Source organism: Trachymyrmex cornetzi, unplaced genomic scaffold (genome assembly GCF_001594075.2).
Source record: "Trachymyrmex cornetzi isolate Tcor2-1 unplaced genomic scaffold, Tcor1.1 scaffold83, whole genome shotgun sequence".
NCBI lineage: Eukaryota > Metazoa > Arthropoda > Insecta > Hymenoptera > Formicidae > Trachymyrmex > Trachymyrmex cornetzi.
This window is the reverse complement of record NW_017300169.1, coordinates 279,209-293,451: the sequence shown is the minus strand read 5'-3', so window position 1 is coordinate 293,451 and position 14,243 is coordinate 279,209. Positions and strand designations below refer to the sequence as shown.

Sequence of the window (14,243 nt, the reverse complement as noted above, 5' to 3'; positions counted from 1 at the left end):
ACACGAATAAAAAAATTAAAACAACTTGATATTCGATTATAAAATTAATCAATATTCCAATGATGTGCACGCTAATAATTGACCTTTATAGTACACACAATAGGATCATTCGTGTTCTGTGTATTTCTTTTCTTTGAAATACTAAGGCGCACTTATATAATGATCTCTATTTTTTTTTTTTAATATACAGCTTTATAAATATTTTCTGAAGATGCTAAAATATATATAAGAATTAATAATTAATAATTTTTTTGTATACTTGCAAATGTAATAAAAATTAACCCAGACTCGAATAGCCCACCGTGTGTAGTAAAGGACTGGAAAATAATCGTAATGTTAATATTTTGAAAATTTACTCATTGTTAGTGCCATTCTTTCCCTGAAAAGGCAACGTAATGGTGACCTCTGTCTCGGAGACCTCGTTTATCGCGGTGTTTGATATAATTTCCTCGATAACAGTACGAAGAGCTTTCAAGTTCTTTTTCTCGACTGTCTCTGCTATTCCTCCTATCCCCGCATCTCCGTTGGCATAGTGATCAGGCGGGAAAGACATGTTCAGTTTGTATCCCGTACCATGTGTCATTTTCAAGGATAGTGGCGAACCAGTACACAAGATCTTCCCTTTATGCATCACCACAACCGTGTCACTCAGCATGTCGGCCTCGTCCAGATGGTGAGTCGAGAGGAGCACGGTCCTGCCGATCCTATGTTGGTCTATCAGTCGCCAGATCCGTCGTCGGGCTGCGGGATCCACACCGGCGCCAGGCTCATCCAAGATCACCAAACGTGGCGAACCGAGAAAAGCCAGAGCCACGCAGAGCCTACGTCGTGTACCACCTGATAAACGTGACACGGGCTCATGTTCCTGACGCCCAAGTTCTAGAGAGGCCATCATTCTGTAAGAGAGCAAAAAAAGATCCGTAACGTTTGTCTTCAATTGATAAATATAATCGATAAATATAACCTATTACAAAACGATTTTCCTATGAAACTAAAAGAAGAGACTTTTTTTCACGCACAAAGGAAATATATTAAATGAAAAAATTGAAAAATTTTCAAGTAAGTAAAGAAATGCCAGAAATAAATTCTATCAAGATTGAATCTTTGATGCCTAATAATGGATCGGGGAAAAAGTTTTTTTATGGGAAAAACTTTTTCCCTAACCCAATATATGTATTTCTATATAAATTTCAAATATATCTTTCAGTTATCCATATAAATTACATCGATTAAATTATCAATTTAATAATGATTTGATTATTAGCAAATAAATGTTTTTAAATGTTTTTAATTTATTTAACTAATTAATTTCATTTGTGATGTTAATATTTCAGTTTCAGATTACATTTTTCATTGTGATTACATTTTAAATCTGACAATCGGCGTGCAGTTTATATGAAAGATACACACAAAAAAATATTTTGCTGCTCCAGCTAAAATTATTGCTGTTTTTTTGTATCTGGTAAAAAATTATGTATCATACGCGTAGAATTTATAGCACAATATTCTATATAACAATATATGCAACAAATTTTAAGTCTCATAATCAAATATGAATCATTGTTAAATATGAGTCACAGTCGCAATTATCTGATTGAACATTACAGAGAGACTTTGATGAATTTTACAAAAGATTCAGATATGAATCGTTGTAATCTGTGTTTCTATTATTGATTAGATACTATATTGATTAGATACAAAACATATACAATATTGCAGTCCTTGCAAATCATGTATCCATTTTAACTAATTTTTCGTGTCTAGATAATTTTTTGCTATAAGTACAAGATTATTTTTTTTAGTACGTATTTAAAATTTACACAGAAATATTATTAAGCATCAAGATCCAACCTTGATTGTAGTGCTTAGACTTGGTGCTTCTTTACTTATTTAATTTATTCATACAACAATTTAATTAGTGTAACTTATTTATTATTGCTGAAGTAATAATTTCTTTGCAGTTAATTTTATTTGGTAAATATATTCCAATTATTTGCGAATTATATCTCATTATTTTATGAATACAATTTTCACACAACAACCGCGGAAGTCCACATTTATTTATATTGGATTTATTCTTGGACTCACAAATACTAATAATTTAATTTACTGTAATAATTGCTAATTTTTTTCTAGTTTAACATCTTACTCATTAACGTTCCTCTGCATACTGTTATTGTCATCGTTAGGTTTCTTAATCTTCCAATAAAAAATCATGTGCTCTCTCGGCGTCAAAGTTCCGATGAGGACATTTTCCTGAGGACATACTCCTATGTCGGGCTTACAACCTTCCTCACCGTTTAACCAAATTTCACCATTGGTTGGTGCCACCATTCCCGTTAACATCTTGCTGTAATGAAAGAGCAAAATTGACGAACGTCGTTCAATCGTGATATTGAATAGATTTCAAGCATATCAAAATATATTAAAAATAGCGATCAATTCGAAAAGCGATTGGCGTACATAATAGTAGTTTTTCCCGCGCCGTTTCTTCCAAGCAGGCTTGTTACATCACCCTCGCAGAGCTTCAAAGTGAAGTCCTCCACGGCGATGACATCACCTCGTTCAGTATGATAGACCTTTCTGACTCCTTCGAATTTCACACCGATTTGCTTCTCTGTGACCGTCAAGTTACTCAGATCGCTCTCGTCATCTGCACGTTCGACAACAAACGCCAATTTGTTATCAAGAATATAATAACGACGCCCATATAATCGAAAACAAGCTCTTACCGATTTTACGTAAAAAGAAGCGAGTTTAAAAACTGTTTTCAAACAAAAAGCAATTCCATATACATACCACAAATACGAACATTTCTCTTAAATTCCGATACATTCTATCGAGTCCGAAAACAAACACAAATGTTCCTTTTTAAACTTTATTCCATGCGACACGTGCAATATTGTACGTGCAGATATCGTATAAATTATTCGAACGTAGAAAATAAATTCGAATTGATACATAATATATGAACGATTATTTGGCCTTAATATATTTGCTCTTAAAATATTGTAAAGATATAATGGAATAACTGGAAAGAAAATTGAAAAATATGCAACATTCACATAAACTTCAAGCAGATGTGACCGTATTCTTAAACACCAAATTGAATATAAAAGCATTCAGAAATGCAAGAAAATATAAAAAGCATGATATCCACATAATTACAGCATGAATAAAAAGAACAACGATGCAGGATATAATTACAACCATAAATAAAATAATTAACTTAATAATATTAACTTATAACTTCATAATAATATTACTAAAGTAATATTATTAATCTAATATTACTTTGAAATATAATATTAGATTACAAATGATATTGTCGCTTGAATTGCACTTTTCTTGGAAATAAGTATTTTCCTTGACGAAAATTTTCACAAGTTTTTACAGGAATGTCGAAGTTCTAAATTATTATGTGAAAATTGTTGACGATCATTTCCACCGTTCTACCGTTGGAGCGAAATTTAACCCAGTTTACGTCTATCAAAGCGTTCTTTTTACCCCTGCTCCCTCGTAAAGCCAACATGCGAGCTCGTCGTCAGCAGCGCGAGACGCAAGCTGAAAACAAACTTTCGTGACATGCGTGTGCAGAGGGAAGAGTGCGATACCTTGGTAAGCAGCTGAGGGATGAAGAACGTCGTTAGTGAAATAGAGATTGTTGACGAAGGCGAGGTAACTTGGCCTGCCATAGAGAGAGCGTGTGTCGGTCCACCATAAGCTACGGGACCTCAAACTGTGAAAGCCCCTACCTAGAAAATTATCGGTAATGCTCGTCCGTTTCGCAGATAACTCACCAGGTCTCCTCATCGACTTCTCTTAAACGACGCGACCTCTCGTCATGTCGGATCCGCATTCCTGGATCTTTCTCGCAGATATGCATCTCGTGATTATACGGAAAAGTTAGAGTACGTGTAAAATGTACGTGCAAAAAGTTTGCGAAAATGTGATGGTACCAGGATGATAATGCGTGATCTCATCATTATTTTCTTGATATGAGAACCATGTGGACGAAACGCGTTAGAGTATTTTTATTAATAGTATGATATGAAATTATTTTAAATAAAGGAAAATTAATTTCTTTATAAAAAATATAATTGAAGTAATTAATTTCTTAATCAAATTAATTATTGATTTAATAATTAATTAACCGTCGAATTGATATATGTAGATATAAATTAATATATTAATTAGAATAAATTACGAAACGTTTTATGATTTGAAATAACTTTTGCCTTTTTTTCATAAAAAATTATTAAAACTAATCATTCCGTAAATTTATCGATGAGAGAATTGTGGCAATAGGGCATTAAAACATAGAAAGACAGATACAATTCTGAAATATCATCTATAGAATCAAGAGAACTTAGCGAAAAATTTGTTTGTTAATAAAATCAATCTCAAAAGTATCAAGAAATACTAATTTGCGCAATTTATCTCACACGAAAAAAGGAGAAAGAGAAACAATGTCAGTGTTAGTCAATTTCTACTAGTCACTTTTAACACCTCCACCAAAATGTCAAAGAATTATTTTATCTTAGAAAGTAGATGGGTGGCGCATTGGGTTTATACCTGAATCAGTGTATCTAGCGATGAGGTAGCCGATTATGGCATACAAACAACCATCGAAGGCGATCATTATCAACAATATTCCCAAAGTCATCGGATCACCAGGACTCGATTCCTCCCACATATGTGCCCAAGAAAGACCGATGCCTTGTACTTCCTTTCGCACCGCGAACAGACATCCATAACAGAAGCTGGTCGACATGCTCAGGCACTAAGAAATAAATTGTTTCGCAATATTTTTTCTCGGTGATAGAACGAGTTCTTCATTAACCTTCCGGAGCTGACGTCTATCGAACTCACTCAATTATATCCCTCCGGAATTGTTGGTAGATCTCTTGTTCATAAATCTCTTTGTCAAAAATGTTAAACAATTCAATTTTTTAATGTTATTTCTGCAAATTTGGATTATTTTTTATTAAAATATACTTCGTATTCTCTAATTTCTTTTTATATAAGTTACGTCATTTTAATTTTTTGAAATTAGAGATTTTAATTAACAAAAATTGAATGGGTCTTACAGAACTAACATTAATTACTGTGTTACAAATTTTGACATCAACTCCAGAAGATTAAATGATTGGACATAAATGTCACGCATTCAATTGCCGCAATACTAAGAGTTGTACTTTTGCTTTGTAAAATTAAATACACCGAGAAAAAGTATACTAAATTTTAATTAATATTTATTTAAATAGTGCCAACTATTGAATAGTGCTATATTTAGTATATTTATTCAAATTTAGTATATTTTTTTCAGTATATGAATATGATTAGATTGCTAGCTCGACTCACGATTAGAAGTTTGTATCCTAATCCGAATACAGCCTCCATGGCGATAACAATGACATACGGCATATAAGTTAACAGGAACATGACAACTGTGGTAATCGCGGAGAGACTGGCGGAGCTAAACATCGTCGAGATCATGTAGCTGAAATGTAATTAAGATTTACAGTAGTTAACTCCGGAGTAGGAAATGTAATCTCATGTCCGAATACGTGCAACTGCATGACGGAGGATATTCTTGAAGTAGTTACTTACCAGAAGGTCACTATAGAGAAAATATAATCAAAAAGCAGAAGAAGCACTAGGAAAGGATCCGATCGTGGAAGAATTTTTCCAGCCAATAAAATTATAGAGATGCAAATCATTACGATTGACAATTCCGCGTACGTCGTGATAAACCAAGCCAGAGTATTTCGCCATGGCTTCAATCCCATTACGCTCATTACCTGAAAAATTAATTATAACATCAAACAGATATAAAATTTATTTAATAAAATTCATAATTTTTTATGATATACATACATTTTGATTCTTCAAACGTCTTCCTTATTGCATAGCATATAAAATTATAAACAACAGTAAGTGAAAATTATAAATTCTGTTACAATTATAATGAAATTTAACACACATTTATATAGAATTTAAAATTATAAATCTAAAATTATGAAGTCCTAAATTCTCATATGAATTGTAAACAAAATAGACTTTATACGTTGCATTAACATTATTTTAACAATCGTACCATAGAATTTTGTGATTCTCTTTCCCAAACGATATGTCTGACGGCCGATCCAACGCACATCATTAACGCGAAGAAAAAGCATACTTGCATACCTTGAGACTCGTAAAGCGTCGTTTGGAATCTGTAATATTTATTTCCCTCATTATATATTTAAACATTTGTAGTATCTATTTCCCTCATTGCATTGATAAATAATCACTGATAATTGCTAATAAGGTATAACAATTTCATAATTTTTAACGGATTAATCCTCAACAATTATAAAGTTCTTATCTCAAGATATCGATTACTTACGGTATGTCTTTCCAACACGGGTACGGCATCTGTTGCGTGACTGTCTTCCATTCAAGATCGTATCTTCGCGTTTTCACTTTCACTATCGCGCGATCGACAGAGTCCTGAAGTTGAATGAAACCCCGAAGATACCTGAGATGCTCGAGAAAACTACTTTCCGGCCCGGGAAGCCAAAATTGAGTCTTTAATCGTCTGGTGGACGGCACGTAGTCCACATCCATGCGGATTTTATAGGTAATATTGTCCGGTAACTCGTGGTCGAGAGACCTCTTCGCTAAGTGCGAAGAAGTGTTGTCCAGAAAGATCACCCCGGCTAGAAACTCGTTCGTTTCGGTCAAGCGACTAGCTGCTATTTCCAGTTCCTCTTCCGTAGAAAATCCTATTGTTCTATTCACCACCACGCATCCCATCATGCTGTTCAGCATGCCAATCATCGAAATCAATTTTGTCGAATTTTTCAACCGCCATGCAAGCTCGCTGATATTCAACTCGGAAAGGTCACCTACACAACAACGCGTTTTAGTTAGGAACACTTGTTTGCATTTTAACATAATTTTTAAGTTTAACTTTAATTCTCCGAAGTGACACTGATATCTGTAACACTGTTACTGATGTTGGTTCTGTACGATTACTTAATTTTTGTTAATTAAAAGGCACTAATTAATTTTGGGGAACCAAAACGACATAACTCGTATAAAAAAGAATGAATATCAAGAGTATATTTTAATAAGAATAATCCAAACAATCCCGCACTAATTATATGGAAAATTGGATGAAATGAGTCAGTTTTCACATAAATATAGCTTATAATGTGATCAAAAACAGACATAAAGCTCAATAATGAATAATTTTTTAACTAGGATGTATCAAAAATACTTTGTGAGTACAAGTTTTACATTTTTTACATGCTAAACTTATAAATCTATTTTTGTGTATAATTTTTTGGAGTGGAGTTTCACTCTAAAGAGTAAAATTTTATTCTTAAAGATTGAAAATTCTGCCACTGTTTCAAAAAGTGACAGAATTTTCACTCTTTAGAGTGAAATTTTACTCCAAAGAATTTAGAAAGAATATTTTATACAATTTCTGAGTTATGATATACTAAATGTACTCTGTAAGCACACAAATTTTACACTTTTGATACATCAAACTCATAAACTATCTATTGGTCCTTATGTTTATGACATTTTTTGTTTACTATTTTTATTGTAAGCTATATTATATGTAAAAACTAACATATCATTTCACTGATTAAATTTTCCTTATAATTGTACGGGGTTCTTTTTGCTGATGTAAAAAGAAAATTGAATTGATCGTTTAACACATATTTGACGAGAAAGTTTATAATTAAATAAGTCTAATATATCAACCGGTCCGAAGGATTAAAATGTGAAAGCTTCAAGATTAAAACACGGACAATACCTTCGAAATTGCCACTACTCATCGACTTGATTGCAACCTTCATGACATCGGAAGACAGTATGTTCTGTAATTCCTTCAAAGTATCGCCCATTTCTGTAAGATTGGCTACAGCCTTGAGAGTCTTCTCAACACTATTTACCAGCACGCCAAAGTTATCCATCTGCACGAAGGTTTCGTTCGTCAATGCCATGACTTCAGAAATCACGGCGGTATTAGGTGCATAAAGAATCTTCCCGCGTAACAAAGGCTTAACATACGACCAAACGATCTTTCCGCCGGGCATAGCAAGCACAGTTTTATACGTTTCTTTGCAAGAGTCTGAAATTTAAAACATTTTTTTATAATAAACCGTATTATTTAATGGTCTGCTTTGCAATTTTCATTTATGTCTCACCTGGCAAGGAATCGAGTTCTCTCTGATCGGACGCGTTGTTACTATCCTTCAAGCTGGCAATAATTTTATAAAGTTGCCCCTGATTTTGGAACAATGTTTTACCACAAAGTAACTTGCTAGATTCCTGTAGAAATTGCGAATCTAAAAAAAATTATAAAATTTAATAAAAGAAGTGAAAATTTAATTTCAAAGATAATCCAGGTATATTACATTACACGACTTACTTGCTGTCGCTTCGTCAATTTCTTCCTCGTTACTTTTATCCGTTATCTGTCCAATAGAAAAACTAGCTGATAGCCTGTCTTTGAATAATGGAAATAATTCCGCAGCAACACCAAGATTGTCCAATATAATTTTTCCTTCACTCTGGGTTAAATTTGCGTTAGCCAATATATTTTTCACGTTAGCGCTCATTAGCTAAAACGAAGAAAATCATTTATTTATACTATATGTGAAAAGAATTTAACAAAATCTTTGTGATATATAAATAAACACTGTAAAATTACGTTTTTGAAAATATATTCGAAGTTCAAGTTTTTCATCAACATGATAGTAATATCCTGTGTTTGAGAATCTTCCAATTGGCAGAGCGCGGAACTAACTTCTTCGGCAGTTACAAGATTGTTGTTGAAGTGCAACATATTGCCAAGCTTTTCAGGAGAGCAAATGGTATCTTTCAGACTAACAATACCACGTTGTTGCATGAAAACTGAAATCATATCTATCTTTGCCTCACCTAAAGTGAGAGCGATCTCGTTGGTAATACCAATTCTGTCGATTAAATACGTTCGTACGAAGTCCCAATTGTCGAACATTTCATTGACAACGTCTGTAAAATATAAATTGTTAGCAAGAAAAAAATTTCCGCGTAATCTAACGAAGCTTAAATTTAAATTCAATACATTTCATGTCCAGCAGTCCTAGGTTTTTGAAGATCTCCATTGATTCCAATGTCGCGATTATTCTGTGTAAATCGTCGATTATTTCGTGATCGCTAATAAACGGCTCCACATCCTCGAGAAGTTCTTTCATTCTATAACACATATTTTTAATATGATACGTACCATATATTATTAATTACAAGAAACAACAATCAAAGATTTCTCGATGTTCAAAAATTCAAAAAAAGAACGTACAGAGTAAATGGGAGTTAAGTCCAACTACGAAATGTAGATCATATATATAGTAAAAAAGAAAATGTTAATTTTAACATTTTTTACATGTCCCAGGAGATCCACTCTAAATTTTAAGTTAAAGTAACTCATTCGTCTTGTGTTATTTATTAACGAACTAGTAATGTTAAATAATTGACACAATAATTTACATTTATATTTGTTATTTTGACTTTAAGGATGATTTAAAACTAATATATAATCGTAATTATCACTTTATAACAGATCCATATATTTATTATACGCTTCTTGACTTCTGTCGGTAAACTAAATATATTTTATATTTATTATTTTTATAACTTAGGTTAGGTGATTATATCGTCTTCTTACGGAGTATTTATTCAATTTCCTAATTTATTTTAATCACTTGGCTTTGCAAGTAGTTCGAACGATACACTCATTTTCAGGGAGAATTTATTTTAACTTCCAATTAGAACTCGAGAAATAATTCGAGATATAAATCAAGACGTTATCACTGATGATAGCTCGAATTGAAGCCAAAACATTTGAAAATTTATTTAAATTTTGAATATATATGATTTAATTTCCACTCCACTAACTGCGCTTGACTCTCATTTTCTCTATACGTTTTTCAATTAGGAATTACAAATTTGTTTAAAACTACAGTGAGATAATGTCACATCAAGCTTTTATGAGAAATAAATGAATTTCATAAATTATTTGGGAATATTACTTGTTATTTACACATTTTATCGTCTGGCACGTATAAAATGATATAAATCAAAACGTAAATATACCCGTCGAATAACTTGTCGACTGTTTTATCCTTCAATATATTGATGACGCCCTCGGCGAGATCGGGAACCCCGAGAACGCTGGTGACATCTTCGAGATCTATTTTACTAGCGATGTCCAGCAAATTTCCTCCTTCTTCGAGGATCGAGGATAAATGAACCAAGATCTCTTTAAGCCAGGAGAGATTCCAAGAAGCCTCTGTGCGCCAGAAAGACAGCTGCCGATTTATGAGATCCATGTCCAGACTTCGAGCCAATCGGCTTGAAATGTCGGATATCGTCGGATACTTTGATGCCTTCGGATCGTATCGGAAAACTTTAGCCGCTCTCTTCGAGCTGAGAAAATTGTACAGAACCGTCGCATTTTGACAGTCAACTTTCGTCCTGCATAGACTCGTGTTCAGATTGCTTAGGATCGCGTTTACGTTGATAGTGGCATTTGGTAACGCAGCGTCGATGTCAGCGATATCAGACTTCTTCACTACGTCGCGCAATGGTTGCCAAATCGGCACGTGCTTCTCAGCTAATCGGGTCAAATTGTTGATACCTTCGTGGATGGACGCCGAATCCAAGATGTAAACGTTATTTTCCAGCATTTCCAATATGCCCAGAACAAATGTAACGTACCTGGAACGCAATAAGTAGAGATAAAAATCATAAAAAAAAAAATTAGAATAAAAACTTTGAATTAAAAAAAAGTAAATCTATAAAGTAAAACACCTGTTTTCTCTAGTAATAAATATAAGCAGTATTACTTTGCACAGAATATAATGACACTTATCGCTTGCGTGATACGACGAAAGAAAAAAAATACTTACAATCCTGGTCTAGAATATGTAGGACCACCGACAAATTTGTAAAAGCACTCGTTTACTCTATTACTATATGTCTCATTTTGGAAATCAACAAGGATGTCAGCGATGTAATGTAAAGTAGTTTCGAACGTAATTAAGAACTCATCTAGTGTCTTCTTTTTATTCAGATATTTATAATCCTTAACCTATAATACGTTTTTTCTTTAATTAAACGATACTAACGGTCTCCTATGTAATTTATAACGTCATTTCTTACCATATTGTTTGTTTTATTCCAGTGGAAATCATTCACCAAAATTTTATGCACTTCCGATATATTTAATCGATTCAATTGACAAAGTAATTTTGAGTAGAGACTATGGTGCATCAGCTGAGAATTTAAAACTTCCAGTGGAAGCGTAAAACACCACGTACAATTTCTAAGAACACAAAAAATTACGTATATTATTTTTTTTCTTTATTATTAACTGAATAATTGTTATTCTTAGTGATACGTTTACTTACGCAGCATCAGTTTGAGTTACCAAAAAATTTTTCAAAAGCGATACTGATTTCTTCACCATCGAATATGCCAGAGCCTTCATATCCTACAAATATTTGTAATTAAGCCGCGACAATTTTCTCGAGAGATTTAAACAACAAAGTCTACTTTTAATAAATCATTAATCGGTATAAGGAACGTTTAATACATAAAGATTGTCGACAGTATCTACCTTTTTTTTATATTGCGCAATGAAGTTTTTTAAGCTACCCTCCTCGAATGACGTCCACCATGCAGGAACTTTCAGCTGCTTGAAGCCTTCCGACAAAGCGCGAATCAAAGTAGTCTGAAATCCTTGCACTCTCTGCAACAGCTGTTCTTCGTAAACGGATTCTGATGATTCAGACATATTGGGCGTAATGTAACTATCCTAGAAATGAATTTTCAAAATTTTTGAAATTTAGCTTGACATATTATATGGAAAGAACGACTTTACTAAAATATCTAAAAATTTAGATAAATCTGTTTTTGATTTATTAAAATAAATTATTTAAGAAACTCACGTATGATGAATAATACTACAAAACGTTTTAACATTCTAGCAATCACCTTGAGCGTCCTACATAATTATTTTGGTAGTCCAACAAAATTTTCAGATCTGTATCTACTAAATAACTAAATTTTTTAATACTTTAGCAAAACCATTCTTTCTGTGTATCTCTACTCGATCAAATATTACATTGTATTTTCCATTCAATGGCAACAAATCTATCCATGTCAACTGTTCATCACTCATGAGGATCTTCTGGCAAAAATTCTTAATGCTGGTCAGCAAACCCCTCTTCCTTATGTAGTTGGGTGGAATCAGATATCGATCGATATTGCAAGGGTGCACTAAGCCAAGTAGAAACTTCTGCATGAAATCATCCAATCTCTCGGACGAGACGAAGGTATCGGCAGCGGTGATAAGAAGATTAGGCATATCCTCTACGAGCGTTAACAACGGCTTGAGTTTCGAGGTCTCATGTATGATACGCAGCTTCTGCCAAATATCTCCACCGGACGCGAGATCGATCACGGATTCTAGGAGTTGAAACAGTCTCCTGGACTTAACAAGATAATTTGTACCGACGTGTGACGTCATGTTGAATTTGTACCACGCAGAATTTTTATAATGGTGGATCCAAGATTTCTCAGATTTCAAGATTAGTGCCCAGGTTTCGTCAGACAGATTCGTCCATGTCGTCACATTGAAGATGTTCGATTTGAGACTCACACCTGGTGACTCGGTCATAAAATTTGAGACAATGTCCAATAATTTTGTTAACGAGACAGTTAACGGAGTCGATCTCGAAAGGGCAGTTCTTTTACCAGTGACAATCTCCTGTCGAAAAAACGCATAAGAATATATATAAACGGATTATTAGAAACATTCTCGAGAAATTCAGAGCATGACGTTAAATTATTAGGCAAAATTTGTAACACACACACATACCACATGACGCTACTTCTGTAAAACCTGTTTGATTTATATTAATTCAAAATCACTAAATTTCAAAATATAAAAATAACATAATTAATATAAAAAAGAATAATTACTAATTAATACAATTAAACGAAGATTATATTTGGTCAAGACAAGTTTTGGTGTCCAATAATACTTTTGTATCAATTTTATAATTTCCAGTTCAAGCAAACTGTTATTATTAATTATTGATCTTGAAATATAGTCCTAAACTGAAATTTAATACTAAGTTTATTTTAATAACAATAATTCAAGTTTATAGATGTAATATATAGAATATACAATATTATTAAAATTAGAAATATAATCATTTATATGAATAAATCAACTAAATACGAGAAGCCAATTACGACCAAAGTTAGATGTTGGACTAATACATCTAATATATTTTAAATAAATTTATCTTAGAGAGAAAAAATCTCATGAAGTATATAATTGAATCCAATTAGACTCACCGTCTGGAGGATTAAATAACTTATTCAAATAATATTGTTTTTACTGTACGTACATAGTATTCGTCGCTCGTGGCAGTTCTCAACAGCTGGTAAGGATCGAAGGAGCATATTTTTTGCAGGAAACGGGTTCTGTTTGTTGTGGACCAATAATCAGAATTAAAATGCTGAGAGCACATCATCTTCCTAACATCCTTGAAGGGCATAAATTCACCAGTCACGTCGTTAAGCGTGCTAAGGGTGGCAATTAATGCAACCGTCTCTTCCGGATAAGCCTCCAGAATCTTCAACACTTGACGCGTATCACCATTCTCCGCTAATTCCCAAGTTTTTAATTCGTAATTGTGTATCTCTGCATTCTTCAACGCATTGCCAATATGGATCAGAACCTCCGACACGCCTTCCACCAGTAATCTGTAATTCGACCATCCTTGACCCAGTTTCAGTTCCTGAAAAAGAATAGCCATTATTACATTGCTTATGCCAAAATTAAATCTTAAACTTCCATTTTTATAAAACATAAATAAATAATGACAAATAATTAAATGTTTATATGGCTTGTAAAATGCAAAGCAAGTCTTTTTCTTTGACTACTATAGAAGACTCCGTGTAGTTGAAACGTACAGAGAGAGTTACTCTCTTAACTATATTTTAATTTGTCATGTTAATAAATTACCTGATACCTTACAACATCTTGAATTTACTCGTTGTTGGTTTTCTATATATTTGCTTTGCATTTATATAAGTCATATAAATATTTACTTCTTTGATGGGATATCTTGTGGCTTCGTGTGAGAACAACGGAATCGTAACCGACTGATCACGAGTTTAAA

At 33.1% G+C, this 14,243-nt stretch overlaps 1 protein-coding gene across 1 annotated transcript in view; it reads right to left on the bottom strand.

The window, feature by feature from the left end:
- ldd (lipid droplet defective) overlaps nt 1–14,243 on the bottom strand; it is a 50,614-nt gene that overhangs the window by 16,323 nt on the left and 20,048 nt on the right. The window contains exons 18-38 of the mRNA XM_018519522.1: nt 13,467–13,859; nt 12,173–12,817; nt 11,666–11,863; nt 11,457–11,539; nt 11,209–11,371; nt 10,956–11,137; nt 10,141–10,764; nt 9,113–9,243; nt 8,717–9,039; nt 8,435–8,627; nt 8,211–8,351; nt 7,817–8,134; nt 6,395–6,896; nt 6,101–6,221; nt 5,614–5,804; nt 5,365–5,503; nt 4,576–4,783; nt 3,615–3,755; nt 2,464–2,653; nt 2,150–2,350; nt 357–896 (exon numbers count right to left, since the gene is read on the bottom strand). Coding sequence (XP_018375024.1) covers nt 357–896; nt 2,150–2,350; nt 2,464–2,653; nt 3,615–3,755; nt 4,576–4,783; nt 5,365–5,503; nt 5,614–5,804; nt 6,101–6,221; nt 6,395–6,896; nt 7,817–8,134; nt 8,211–8,351; nt 8,435–8,627; nt 8,717–9,039; nt 9,113–9,243; nt 10,141–10,764; nt 10,956–11,137; nt 11,209–11,371; nt 11,457–11,539; nt 11,666–11,863; nt 12,173–12,817; nt 13,467–13,859 — 5,627 coding nt within the window. The remainder of the gene's footprint in view (nt 1–356; nt 897–2,149; nt 2,351–2,463; nt 2,654–3,614; nt 3,756–4,575; nt 4,784–5,364; nt 5,504–5,613; nt 5,805–6,100; nt 6,222–6,394; nt 6,897–7,816; nt 8,135–8,210; nt 8,352–8,434; nt 8,628–8,716; nt 9,040–9,112; nt 9,244–10,140; nt 10,765–10,955; nt 11,138–11,208; nt 11,372–11,456; nt 11,540–11,665; nt 11,864–12,172; nt 12,818–13,466; nt 13,860–14,243) is intronic.